This window comes from Candoia aspera, chromosome 1, assembly GCF_035149785.1.
Source record: "Candoia aspera isolate rCanAsp1 chromosome 1, rCanAsp1.hap2, whole genome shotgun sequence".
Taxonomy (NCBI): Eukaryota; Metazoa; Chordata; class Lepidosauria; order Squamata; family Boidae; genus Candoia; species Candoia aspera.
This window is the reverse complement of record NC_086153.1, coordinates 324505369-324517552: the sequence shown is the minus strand read 5'-3', so window position 1 is coordinate 324517552 and position 12184 is coordinate 324505369. Positions and strand designations below refer to the sequence as shown.

Genomic DNA, 12184 nt, shown 5'->3' with positions numbered 1-12184 from the left:
TATTCTCAATTCTAACATAAACAAAAATGATTGTTTATAAAAAGCTCATATGAAGCTGCAGGACAGTAATGGTTCTTTTTTTCTAGGCAGCAGGGCCAAAAGTATTTTATGAAATATTAGATCTTTAAATCAGTCACATTGTTTAAACCTTTTAAATGGAGGTGAAGAGAGAAGGAACATTACTTAAACATTTAAGTTTGATAAAGGGGTAGATACTTGGCTAGATGAAGAACGGGCATCATAAAAAGTAAAGCGTTCCCTGTCACTCACAGTTTCTTTCCTTGTCTTCTTATCTGCAGGCCTATAGACTAGAGCCTTTAATTCTGAAGCACTACAGTAATATTTCTCCTGTGCAGATACATTGGTACAACACTGCAAATCCACTACCTTACGAACACATGAAGCCAAGTTTTCTCAATCCAGCAAAAGAATCTACCTCTGTCTCTGAGAATGAATCTCTCCCAACATTACCCAGTCCAACTACGTCCCCTGTCATGTCTCGGCGGCATTATGGGGAGTCCATAACAAACATAGGCAAAGCAAGCATATTGGGTAACTATTCTAGACACTTTGAAAACCTTTCTTTGTTGATGTGCTTGTCTTCCCCTAAAGCAGGGGTTCTTAAACTGGGGTAATTACCAAGGGGGTAATCTAGGCATATGCTGGGGGTAATGGAGCAATTTGTAATTGCTGGTTTGTGAGTGAATAATCCAGTTTGGTTGCTTGAAACTTAATAAAATCCTTATTTAAAAAAATCCAGTTTGGGACTGCTGCTGTCAAGACACTTGTGTAAAAGAACAGAGTCTTTTTGTTTTTGTTTTGTGTGGGAGTAATGACATTATTTGAGACCTGGAAAGGGGGTAGTTGGGTCAGACAGTTTTAAGATCCATTGTTCTAAAAATAGAATTCCTGGAGCCATGAGGCTTCTAGGTCACTTTGGGCCAATCACTGTGCCTCAGAGTAATCTACTTCACAGAAATAATAGAGGGGGTGGTAAGCATAAGATACAAGTAATTTAGATTTTCTAGTATGGTCTTCTTTCATATTTTCTCTTTTTAAAAAAGATATAAATTAAAAAATGAAAATATGAGAGAATGATTGGCACTGCAAGGAAGCATAAATGCCTAATCATAAATGTACAGGTAGTTCTCATTTAGTGACTGCCTTGTACAGCAACCATTCGCAGTTATAACAGTGCTGAAAAAGTAACCTTGTGACCAGTCCTCACATTTACGACCTTCGCAGGTCTGTAAAGCAAAGGAAAGTTGAAGTAAGATCATAAGCACAGTTGCGGTTTCACTTAGCAACTGCTTCATTTAAGGACCAAGTTCCCGGTCCCAATTGTCGCTAAATGAGGACCACCTGTATCATGTTTCAGTCTCAGTCCAAGAGTTGCAAGACAACATATGTGGTGGATAATTTTTACCTTGAGTAAGTAGGGGCTCAAGTTTACATCTTACAATCCTACATAGAATATTGAAGTTTGCAACATCGCACTGTGAGCTAGTGGATGGTACTATTATCATTTGGGCTACAGGCACCATCCCATAGATGACTCTTGTGCTACTCAATTCCACATCATATTCATGGTTCCACTAAGTGGAGGGGAGGCTTTATTACCTTTGGCTTGAGCAGACTGAAATAAGTAGGATTTTTTTTTTTTTGATTTTTTATCCTTTATTATTTTTATAAATAAGTCAAGGCGGGGAACATGCCAAATACTTCTCCCTCCTCCTGTTTCCCCCACAACAACCCTGTGAGGTGGATCGTGCTGAGAGAGTGACTGGCCCACAGTCACCCAGCCAGCTTTCATGCCTCAGGCGGGACTAGAACTCTCAGTCTCCTGGTTTCTAGCCTGGTGCCTTCACCACTAGACCAGACTGGCTCTCATCATTCCCCTCAGTATTATTCCCCGCTTCCTTCCGCTCAGTATTAGCACATCTCTGTCAAAAAGCTTGGATCCCACTCCAAATAAACAAGTAACAACAATTCTTGTTATGTATGGGCTTGCACTTCATACAGCCTATGGTTTGCTAATGTGTGGGTATTCAACAGGTGCAGCAGTGAGTTCCATCGAATGCATTTTTAGGTTGATCTAAAAATGAAAAGAATGACCCTGTAAATATAAAATCCGAGAGTGGCACCAGTAATTTCAGGCTAAAACTATCCACATGGAGGCAGCAGAGACAAAAGAAAAACTCAGTATTATAGTTCTTAAGCGTGAATAACTGACTTCAGATTTCAGTTACACTATTTTAGTCAGACTAATCCGTTGGCATGATGAAGGAAAGCTCTGGGATGGCAGTGGGGGAAAAAAGCAGTTACACAGCCACTGAATATCAGACTGAAAATGCGGTCATGAAGTAAGGCCGCTGGTAAGTTATACTTGAAGTTAGAGTGGCGTTTGGGGGAACCCTGTGGCTTCTGTTGCTGGCAGCAGTTGTGGGCTTATCATAACCTGTCACTAACCCTGGAGTGCTGTGTGGCTGCAGAATAACAACTCCTGACATCCTGTGCTAATTGACTGCAGGGGCAGCCAGCATTGGAAAAGGCCTCGGAGGGATGCTGCTCTCAAGATTTGGACGTTCCAGTGCGCCCACCTCACAAGTGCCTGAGCCAGGAAAAGAGGGAACAGAAGTGGAGGACAAGAAGACAGCCGGGAGTCAGGCATCAATCGGGACTCAGACTTTTCCACACAGCGGTTCCGGCTTCCTAGATCCAACGAGTAAGCAGTTCTCTGTTCCTTATTTTGCTAGTCACATTTTCACCTTTCTGTCTAGGGAACTGCTTCCCCCTGGCCTGGAAGTAGGATTTAGATTAGCAGCGAGCAGGCCTTAGGAGCCGACAGGAGAATGAATCATGACAAGTTTAATGTAGATTTCAATTCCAGTTCGTTTGGCTTTAGAAGTTCTGCCCCTCCCTAAACTTCCCAACATTCATCACCATCAGCCCTACTGGTTAGAAAGAAGGGGGTTGTAGTTCAACAATATCTAAAGACTGCAGGATCTCACCCTCCAGTTTTTAGCTATTGCTCTTATCTTCAGAGAATCCTTTCTACTTCGGTTTTTAGTCCCACTGATATTTCCATGTTCTCCAAGTGCTCTTGTTCTGAAAGCCATCATTTTTTAAATTCAGGCAGAATCAGCATAGCTTCTTTGGCACTTATGTCGCCTCTAATACAATATTTCTCAACCTTAGCCACTTTAAGATGTGTGGACTTCAACTCCCAGAGTTCCCCAGCTGGCATGGCCAGCTGGGGAACTCTGGGAGTTGAAGTCCACACATCTTAAAGTGGCTAAGGTTGAGAAACACTGCTCTAATATTTTGGCTGGAGCCTTCTTTCAGGTTCTATTCTGGTGGCACTGCTGCCAAGCTTTACAATTTTCATTCTGTTATTGGGGGGCGGGGAGCATTCTGAATCTAATCGGCAGCTGTAGAAGATGAAGGATGCCAGTTTATAGTGCTAGTTCCAATCCACCCCCTCCAAAAAAAAAAAAAAAAAAAAGGTAGGTGTGGAGAATAAAAAGGGGAGCAGAGGACTAGAGGGCAGTTTCTCCTGCAGTAATAGTTTTGTTTCCTGCCTAGTGGAGCTGGACCACCGGATCGACTTTGAGCTCAGGGAAGGCCTGGTGGAAAGCAGGTACTGGTCTGCCGTTACATCGCATACAGCTTACTGGTCATCAATGGACATCGCTCTCTTCCTTCTTACCTTCATGTACAAGCAGGACCAAGGGGAGGATGGCATCAAGTCCCACTTAGAACCTGTATGATTTGGGATGGGGTGGGAATTAGGGAGGAGTGGGAAGGGGAGAAAGGATGAAACATGACAGTTGGCACTAAAACAGTCAGACAACATCTGTTTTTAAGGCAGGGTGGTTTCAGTTCAAATGCATGTCTGGTTTTCTTCCTTCCAAGATTATTTGTCCTTCAGTGCACATATCCATTTCTGTGCTAATTGAGGCCTTTTTGAAAGCTCTCACCCTTCCAGCTATCAAACAAGCCAGCAGTAGTTGTTTTAGCATCCATGTAGAATAACATCTCTGCAGATTAACTTATCTGTTTAAGAGTAGCTGCTTTTTTTAAATACAGAGATTAATCTGCTGTAATGGAATTCGTTTTCTTTAAGAAAAATGCCTGCAGACCTAAAAGAGCCATGTTCTGTGTCCTTTGTATTGGGTACCTTTGTCCTAATCTGAAGTCTGCTGCCCTTGATCGCATTGAAATTCCATCAAGTAAGCAGCAGATACAAAGGGTATAACACAACTCATTCCATATACTAAACCTGGCAAGTAGACGTGAATGTTCGGAAATATTGTAACGATAATTTATTATTACCTCTTACTATTTTGTTTTCTCCAGTGTATTAAAAACATTACTTTTCTACTGTTTCTTTTTTCCCTTTTTGTTTTCTTTGAAGCAGAGGAACATAATTTAAAAAAAATGCATTTATTTTCTACAGTGTTAAGACTTTATTCCTCAGATGACATATGACATACCTTTGTACTATTTCAATGGAGCTATGGACACTGTGGCACACTTTTCAGTATTTTTTTCATTAAAAATAAACTTTTGTGATATCACACAAGCATTATTTGTTAAATCCTGTTTCTCTAAGATAAGTCAGGCTCCTTCCTTGATTTTGGCATATGTTAATTTTTGCTGCCTTCTCCAATTGCAAAATACCTGCACTTGACATCTTGGAGACTAACTGGTGGAAAATAAGTCTTAATTTGCAGTTCCTCGATATCAAGCAGATTCTTAAGATGAGTGTGTGACTTTGAACAATTAGACCATTGTTAAGATCCATTGATAAAATGATGCTGGCCAGGATCCAAAGAAGAGGCATTCATACTCAATGTATTTTTCTCTCAGCTATTCAGGCTGTAAACGAAGCCATCTGCTTTTCAAACTGCAGGGTGTTTGCTTCTTCACAGGGGTCACTGCTGCAGCCCAAAACAGTAGAAGTGTTTCTTCATTCCTCCTTCAACAAGACTCAGTTCATTCCCTTACATGCATGCTCCTTCATTTCATATGCACCATTATCCCTAAATCCATAAATGTGATACTGTATTTACTTGACTTATATATGAATTTAGTCTCCATTCTTCTTTAATATTCAGGGGAGCTTGGGAAAAACATTGATTAAAATTCAGAAAAACATAAAAACAGGATCAATGATATAATTACCACCAGTACTTGGACAGTAGATTCTAAATAATAGACCTAAAAGCCATTACTCAAAACCACAGAACTTCCCTAAGGGATGGCCTCCAAAGAGTCATGCTTGACTCTCCACAGCGACAGGGATCATGTGGTTACACTGTGCAAATTGGCAATTAATGGCACTTGTTGTAGTTTATGTGAGGACACCAGCACTCCTCCTTTTCTACCGTAGTAAAGGGCAGACATTTAAGTAGTGCAGCCTCTTCCTTCAAGAGTTAAATGCTTCATGTGTGCTGGAATGTTAAATTGGCTTCATTTTCCATCACTCTGGAATGTTGCAGTCATGACATTACTGGAGTCCATCGCTGTAGTAATCGTATAGTCATGAAAGGGCTTAGATTCTACTGAATCCTTCCGGAATCTCTGTTTATCTCAGTTCCTAAGATAAGGTTTTTCCTGGGGTCATTTTGCAAGATGAAGATGCTAGAGAACAATAGGGGAATGGCTTATAGGACTGAGATGCCCCATAAGTTTTCTGTGCCAGTATCACCCATAATAATACATAAGGGAGGGCGAAAACAGTAAATGAAAGCACTATTGAGTAGGTTCGGAGTCCATTTAATCTTACCACTAACTAAATAGAATGCACAGTCCTCAGGAACTAGAGCCAAGAACGTATAGCTTGAGTGTGTTATGTAGTGTCTCTCAAAGGCCCTCCAAAAATCTGTAGCCACATTTTGGTGACACACAAAAATGATAGCAGGGAAACCGACTTTTCTGTGATGAGCCGCCAGGCACCTTAAGCTCACTACTCACCTCTTGTCTTCCTCCCCATTCCTGTTTTCTCAATTTCTGCTATTGCCAACTTTCCTCTGTTGCACCTTCTTCTTCTTGATCTCTGACTATCATGGTGTTCACCAGCACCAAGTAGTCTATGATCATTTAGCCAGACAGACAAGCTGCAGGGCTTCTGGGTTTAGTTGGGGGGGGGGTGTTTTTAGGGGGTGCAGGCAGTATTTCAAAGTTAAAATATTTTTTTGCTGCAACAGTTGAAGATAAATTGGCAACTTTAAAATAAAATGTAAAGGCAGGAAAGTGGCAAAAGAATGGATTATATTTATGTGAAAGAGAGGAAAAGATGAATTAAGAGGAAGTGGTCGTTTTATTTTTTTGTGCAGTTTACTTGGTCTAATGGTGCCCCACCCGAAATAAAATGATTGATTTTCCAAAAAAGCTGGAGGATGCAATACTATTTAACATCCGTAAGAGCAAGTCTTCTTAAAGTCCCAGACACATCCAACAAGTTTGAATGTGACTTTCAACTTAGAAAAGGTTGTACATCCCAGAATTCAATAATGAATACCCAGCTTTTGGGATGTGATAGTTCCCACTAGATGTCAGTGTTAGCATGTACTTTCTGTATGTAGGGATGAAGCACTCAGGCTGACAACTAGGACTTCAGTGTGGCTATATCTTAACTGTAACAAAGATGGTAGCATCCATTGGTAGCAGTGTATCCATCTGTAGTTCTTGCAGATGAAAACTTTATGCATGGAACTGTTACAAGATGCCTTATAATAACTTGGTGTCCTTATCTGTAAGTGCTAGGGAAGGAAGAATATGACTATTGGACAAAAGCAAGAGTTTAAAGAAAGTGCCTCCGCCCAGGAAAATCATAATTTTGGCCTGGGTGAATGTCAGGGCCAGCCCAAGAAGAATGTCGAGTCAGTGTATTCCAAGCTCCAATTCTTTATTGCTTTCACCATACAGACAGAATCTTGCCAGACTAAAGCTACTCTAACTGACCTAAGGGTAAATAACCTGGGAGACCCTAGGGCAAAGCCACCTTGAACCTCTTCAACTTTCCCAGCAACAGTCTCTGGACTGTGAATCCTCTTACCTGCCTGGAATGCACTCCCTCCTTCCTGAGAATCAGCGGCAGCGCTGAAACCCACCACATCACCCCCACTTTCAGGAACACATTCCATCACAGTGAAAGAGTAACTGGTTGATGGTTTTTACTTAACGTAGACCCTCAGGAGGCAGTACATGACCCAGGGGTTCAATCTGCTAAAATTCTAGTATTTGCTATGTGACTCTGGCTAGAACTGAGTCTATCTTAAATACTTTGGTGTAATTAAACAAAGGAATGAAATGTGTATATGGACTTATTTTCCTTGGGTGTGGTACTCATCATAAAGATAAGACCTGTATCACAGTTACATATCAAGCAGTTCACTTCTGTCCTACGTCTTGACTCTCTGTTGGCAGTCCCAAGCAGTCAGCTGTGCCTGTGAAATTATTTATGTCTGTTAGATATCATATGTAGTTAGGTTCTTCACAGCCTGATGATAGCTTTCTGTGCTTTCAAACTTCTGATAGCCTGCCCAAGGATATTTTAGTCAACAAATGTCAGTCCATGGTTACTTTATTCTGGTGTGTGTGTGTGTGTGTGTGTGTATAAGAGAGGGAGAGGGGGGGGCACATCTGCCCATTTTGGCTTTGTTTGAAAACCAGAGTACAATATGCAGAATGTTTTGCAGTGACTGCAGCTCAAAGTCTAGCTATATTTTGACTTATCTCCAAAACCCTCTACTAAGCAGAATGTCATTCTCTGCTAGATGACTAGGCTGGGTCAGCTGTTTTTCTCTGATCCACTTTTGTATTTATATGGCTAGGAAAGCTGCCTCTTTTATCTCTGCCCCTTAATAGAACACCCATGAGTCATAGGAGACTTTCCTCCAAGTTTGGCTTCATCTGGGGGGACATTCATCTTCTTATTACCTTTTGGCTCTTTCATTAACTAAAGAGTACAACTTTCTCCTGCATCCTCTTTGCCCTCTTCTTGCTGATTTATCTTCAAAAATGTTTTCTGTCCAGGATGTATTTTTATGTTCTCCAGGATTCTGTACTTAATAGTGAATTTTCCCCTTTTCACTGAAAATCATTATTGTTTCAAAAGTTTATGTCTTCTGCAATTCTAGTCTGGGTGAACTATAATCCTGGTTCTCATGCTGTAATCCGTTTGGAGGACAGAAGCGGCATAAAAATATATAGTACTGTAAATATAATAATCTTAATCCTTGGGCAAATTGCAAGGGATCTTACAAATTCTATTTTTGTGGGTTCTACCTCAATATAAGAGATGCAGCATTGCATCAGGGGTAACATGCAGCCCATAGGCTGCATGGTGGCCTGAACCCCAAAAGTCAGTTCTCAAAAATTCAGTGATAAAACATCAATTTATTATTTTCCTTTCTTTACTGTGGTTTGTTGCAATAACAATGAAAAGAAATGTTTGCCCCCAGGAGCCTCTGGGGAAAAAAAATGCAGGTTCAAAGGATTGAGCTCATCTGCTGATGTCACTGGTCACATTCTCAGGCAGTCAGTAAGTAAATAAATCAATAAATCAATGCAATACAGCTGCAGAAAAATTGCTGTCTGAGTTACACTTATTACAAGTCGTGCTTGCTAAAAGTATGCCAGCAATTAAACATTGCTTTAGTATTAGAACCAAGCACAAACAATTGGGTTTTAGGAACTCCTTGCAGACCTCCCAATGGTAGATCGCTGTTTGTTATCAGAGACACAATTGTGATCCATCAACATATTTGCCAAATCTCTGACAGAAAATCAGCTCTCCTAGTAACTGAGCTGCAGCTGGTGTGATGCAAGTACTAATCATTGAGTTCTGAGGTTTGGCAAATTAGAAGGATATATTATGATTATTTATTTTATCTGAATACAACTTCCCATGTCAAAAGAGTGAATATATATTTTCGGTAAAACATTGTTAAATTAAATTGGCAGCAAGTTAATTGGCTAGGATACATTCAAGATGCAGGGTTTTTTTATCAATATAAAACATGGTGGATTAGCAGTTTCTCTTTCGAGCAAAAGCAAGCAGAGGAACATCAGTATCTTAAATAGAGAGCCAGTTTAGTGTAATGGTTAAGGCGTTTGACTAGAAACTAAGACGCTGTGAGTGCTAGTCCTAACTCACCTCACAGGGTTGCACCTTGAAATATAAAGAACTGCAAGAAGTGTTGATTTCCTCCCAGTTTCAATTACTTTACCATCCTAGTGGGAGGAAATCAAGATGGGAGTGGGTCTCAGTAAGAATCAGTTTCTTCTCTGGAATAAATTAGATTATGACCTGTTAGACAAGGAAATGAAGGTGCTGATGTAACAGATCCCATATGTACAAATGTGTACATATTTCTCTCTCTCTCTCGCTCGCTCTCTCTCATGGTTGCTTCTCAGCCTTTTAAAAGTGATCAAAGGGATAGTATGTTAGTGAAGGTTCAGGAATTGGGCTGAAACTCTTGGGTAAAATGGGCTCATGAGAAGTGTTGTTTTATCCTGTCATTGGTCAAACTTCATTAATTAAACTTGCAGATCACCATCCCTCTTATGGAATGGTTGCAAGCTGGCAGCTCATGGGCAGCTATTTTCCAATTATAATTCTATAGTGATTCCATTTTGCTCAAGAGTTTCCAGTTTATGAGTTGGTAAATATAGATGGGTTCTCACCAGATACCAATGAAGAAGAAAATCAGGTTTTACTATATCCGTTAGTTTCAAGCTATTGATAGTAAAGGAATAAAATGAAACAAGAACAAAAGTAGAGAGGGTGAGACATGAGGAAAAGAAAAATCCCAAAGGACATGGGCATTTGCTCCCCAGTAAGTTTCAAATATTATTTTAACGGAATGAGTCCATTTCAGTTTTTTTTCAAATAAACATATACTGTATCATGCAATCTCATAGTTAATATTTAGAAGGCAGCTTTTTAATTTTGTTTGAAAGAACAGAATCAGAGTTGCTCCTAAGGAACAGCCTGATGTCTTCTATGAGCCTTTGACAACAACTTTTATATCTTGCGCAATCTCTCTTCTGTTCAGAAAAGAAGAACAGATAAGCAAGAAAGGCAGACCTGGTCAACTGGATGCTGGGACTGCGAAGTGGGCTCACTTGCCCTATTCATTTTAAGCAATTATATCTTTCTCCTGAACCTGGTTTCATGTAAGAAAGAAATGCTGAAAGGAATACTCAGCAGTACTAGGGTTTGAGGGCCCCCTGGAGAAAACATTTTCAACTGGGCCCATCTTCTCTCCAAAGGTTCTAATGCTCAGTCACTTGCTGCCTTTCTCTGTGTCCAACCCCAGGTGACAAAAAAGGGACATAAAATGGAGGTTGTCAGTTGTCAACATTCTTGGAGAGGGCAGGAACAGTAATGGCAAGAAAGGGGAACATCAGAAACGAGATTCCAGGTGTAGAACTCAGCAGATGCCCAATAGAGTTTGTCCCTGGCTGCATGAAGGAAAACGCTGCATGCAGTAAAAATAAGCATTGATCATACCATGAAAAGAAAGAAACTTGAAAATAGTGACTGCATATAATCAGAATGATAGGCCACTGTGGATCCTAGTGCTGCTGCTATCTATGCATTTTTTTTTTTCATTTGGGTGTTGGCAAAAAGCATGCCTTAATGTCAGACTCTATCTGATTTTGCTGCACCCTCCCCACCACAGCAATATCTTCCCTCCCAGGGGCTAAAATCAGGAGCAAGGACATGTTCCATGCTATCATTTGTCCTTTAAAGTACCTCTTCCCCTACCAATTGCTTCTTCCCCCACCCCCCCATCAGGAAGAAGGGACAGATTTTTCTTCACAGAACAAAGGATGCAAGAAGGCAATAAGGTACAGCCAACTCCAAGACAGATCAGCTGCAGAGATTATTTTTTTAAATAATAATTATAATTATTCCTGATTCTGCAGCTTGTAATTATGAAGGAATTAACGCTTGTATCAGAAATAAATCTAATTGTTTTCCCTAGGCCAAATGCACTGGCAATAAAGACTAGCCTATATGACTATTCTGTGTAAGCAATGAATACCTTTATTCTTCCCATGATTGGGAAATAAGGTTTGTTGAGGGAGGATTTTGAACTTTTCCTCGCTACTGAGTTGGGCTATCCATCCATCCTTGAGTCAGCACAAAATTAATGTTGACACAAACATTGCTCTTCTTGTTGCCAATCCCTATCCTGATTCTATTGTCTATTCTGAGATGCTGCCAGATGGTAGGGTCCTTATTAACAAGCATGACACTCGTTATAGGCAAGGGAATTGGTTTCTCTTCTGACTGTGCTGCCATCTCTCTCCAGCATATCATAGCCTGCAAGGAAACCACCACCAAATCAGGCCGTGACAGGACTGGGGAGGGTCTGAATAAGTTAGGGTTCTCCCTCTCCAGCTGCATTTGCCTGCTCTGCCTCTTATGTCCCAAAAGAGCATTTTCCAAGTTTAACACACCAGGATAGAAATAGTCCCAGAGAGGAGAGCGGCAGACACTCGCCACCCTGACTGTAAGAGTACAGGTAGGTCCTGCAGAACTGGAGAATTGAAATTGACTACATGCCAGGCAATACTTTTACTTGGGAGGAGAGTGTGGTTGAACCTGCCAAATAAAGAGAAAAGAAGCAGAGACATGTCTCCTCTTCTTCCTCAAAAGGAATAGTGGAGGTCGGTTCTCTCCTATAATTTGTTGGAAGCTTGGGGAGAAGCTGGTATCAAAAACAGAAAGTGAAGAGGTAACAGGCCTGAAAGGGACTCTGAAAATGAAGTACTAATGGAGGGAGCAAAGGCTGGGAGAGAAAGGGCCATGATGAAGCCTGGCAAGTGGCCAGAGGAGAGAGGGCTTATCTATATTCTCAAAACACAGCTCTGATCACCGCTGGTACTCAGATTTTCCCTCTTAAGGCAGTGTTCCTCAACCTTGGCAACTTGAAGATACGTGGACTTCAACTCCCAGAACTCCCCAGCCTTGGCTGGCTGGGGAATTCTGGGAGTTGAAGTCCACACATCTTCAAGTTGCCAAGGTTGAGGAACACTGCTTTAAGTTAATGGGCAGCAAAGCATAACAGTTTACTCAGCTCGAGGCTGCCCTTGGATGGTACTGGAATAAGAGGGAAATAATCATTTTCAAGGATGTACATTCTGAAATGCTGCACAATTT

The 12184-nt window shown here is 40.9% G+C and overlaps 2 protein-coding genes across 2 annotated transcripts in view; one reads left to right on the top strand and one right to left on the bottom strand.

The window, feature by feature from the left end:
* Positions 1-4585, top strand: part of DDHD1 (DDHD domain containing 1) — a 40478-nt gene extending 35893 nt beyond the window's left edge. The window contains exons 10-12 of the mRNA XM_063290540.1: positions 300-552; positions 2531-2725; positions 3586-4585. Coding sequence (XP_063146610.1) covers positions 300-552; positions 2531-2725; positions 3586-3770 — 633 coding nt within the window. The 3' untranslated portion in view covers positions 3771-4585. The remainder of the gene's footprint in view (positions 1-299; positions 553-2530; positions 2726-3585) is intronic.
* Positions 1-12184, bottom strand: part of PTGER2 (prostaglandin E receptor 2) — a 449149-nt gene that overhangs the window by 69375 nt on the left and 367590 nt on the right. The window lies entirely within an intron of this gene.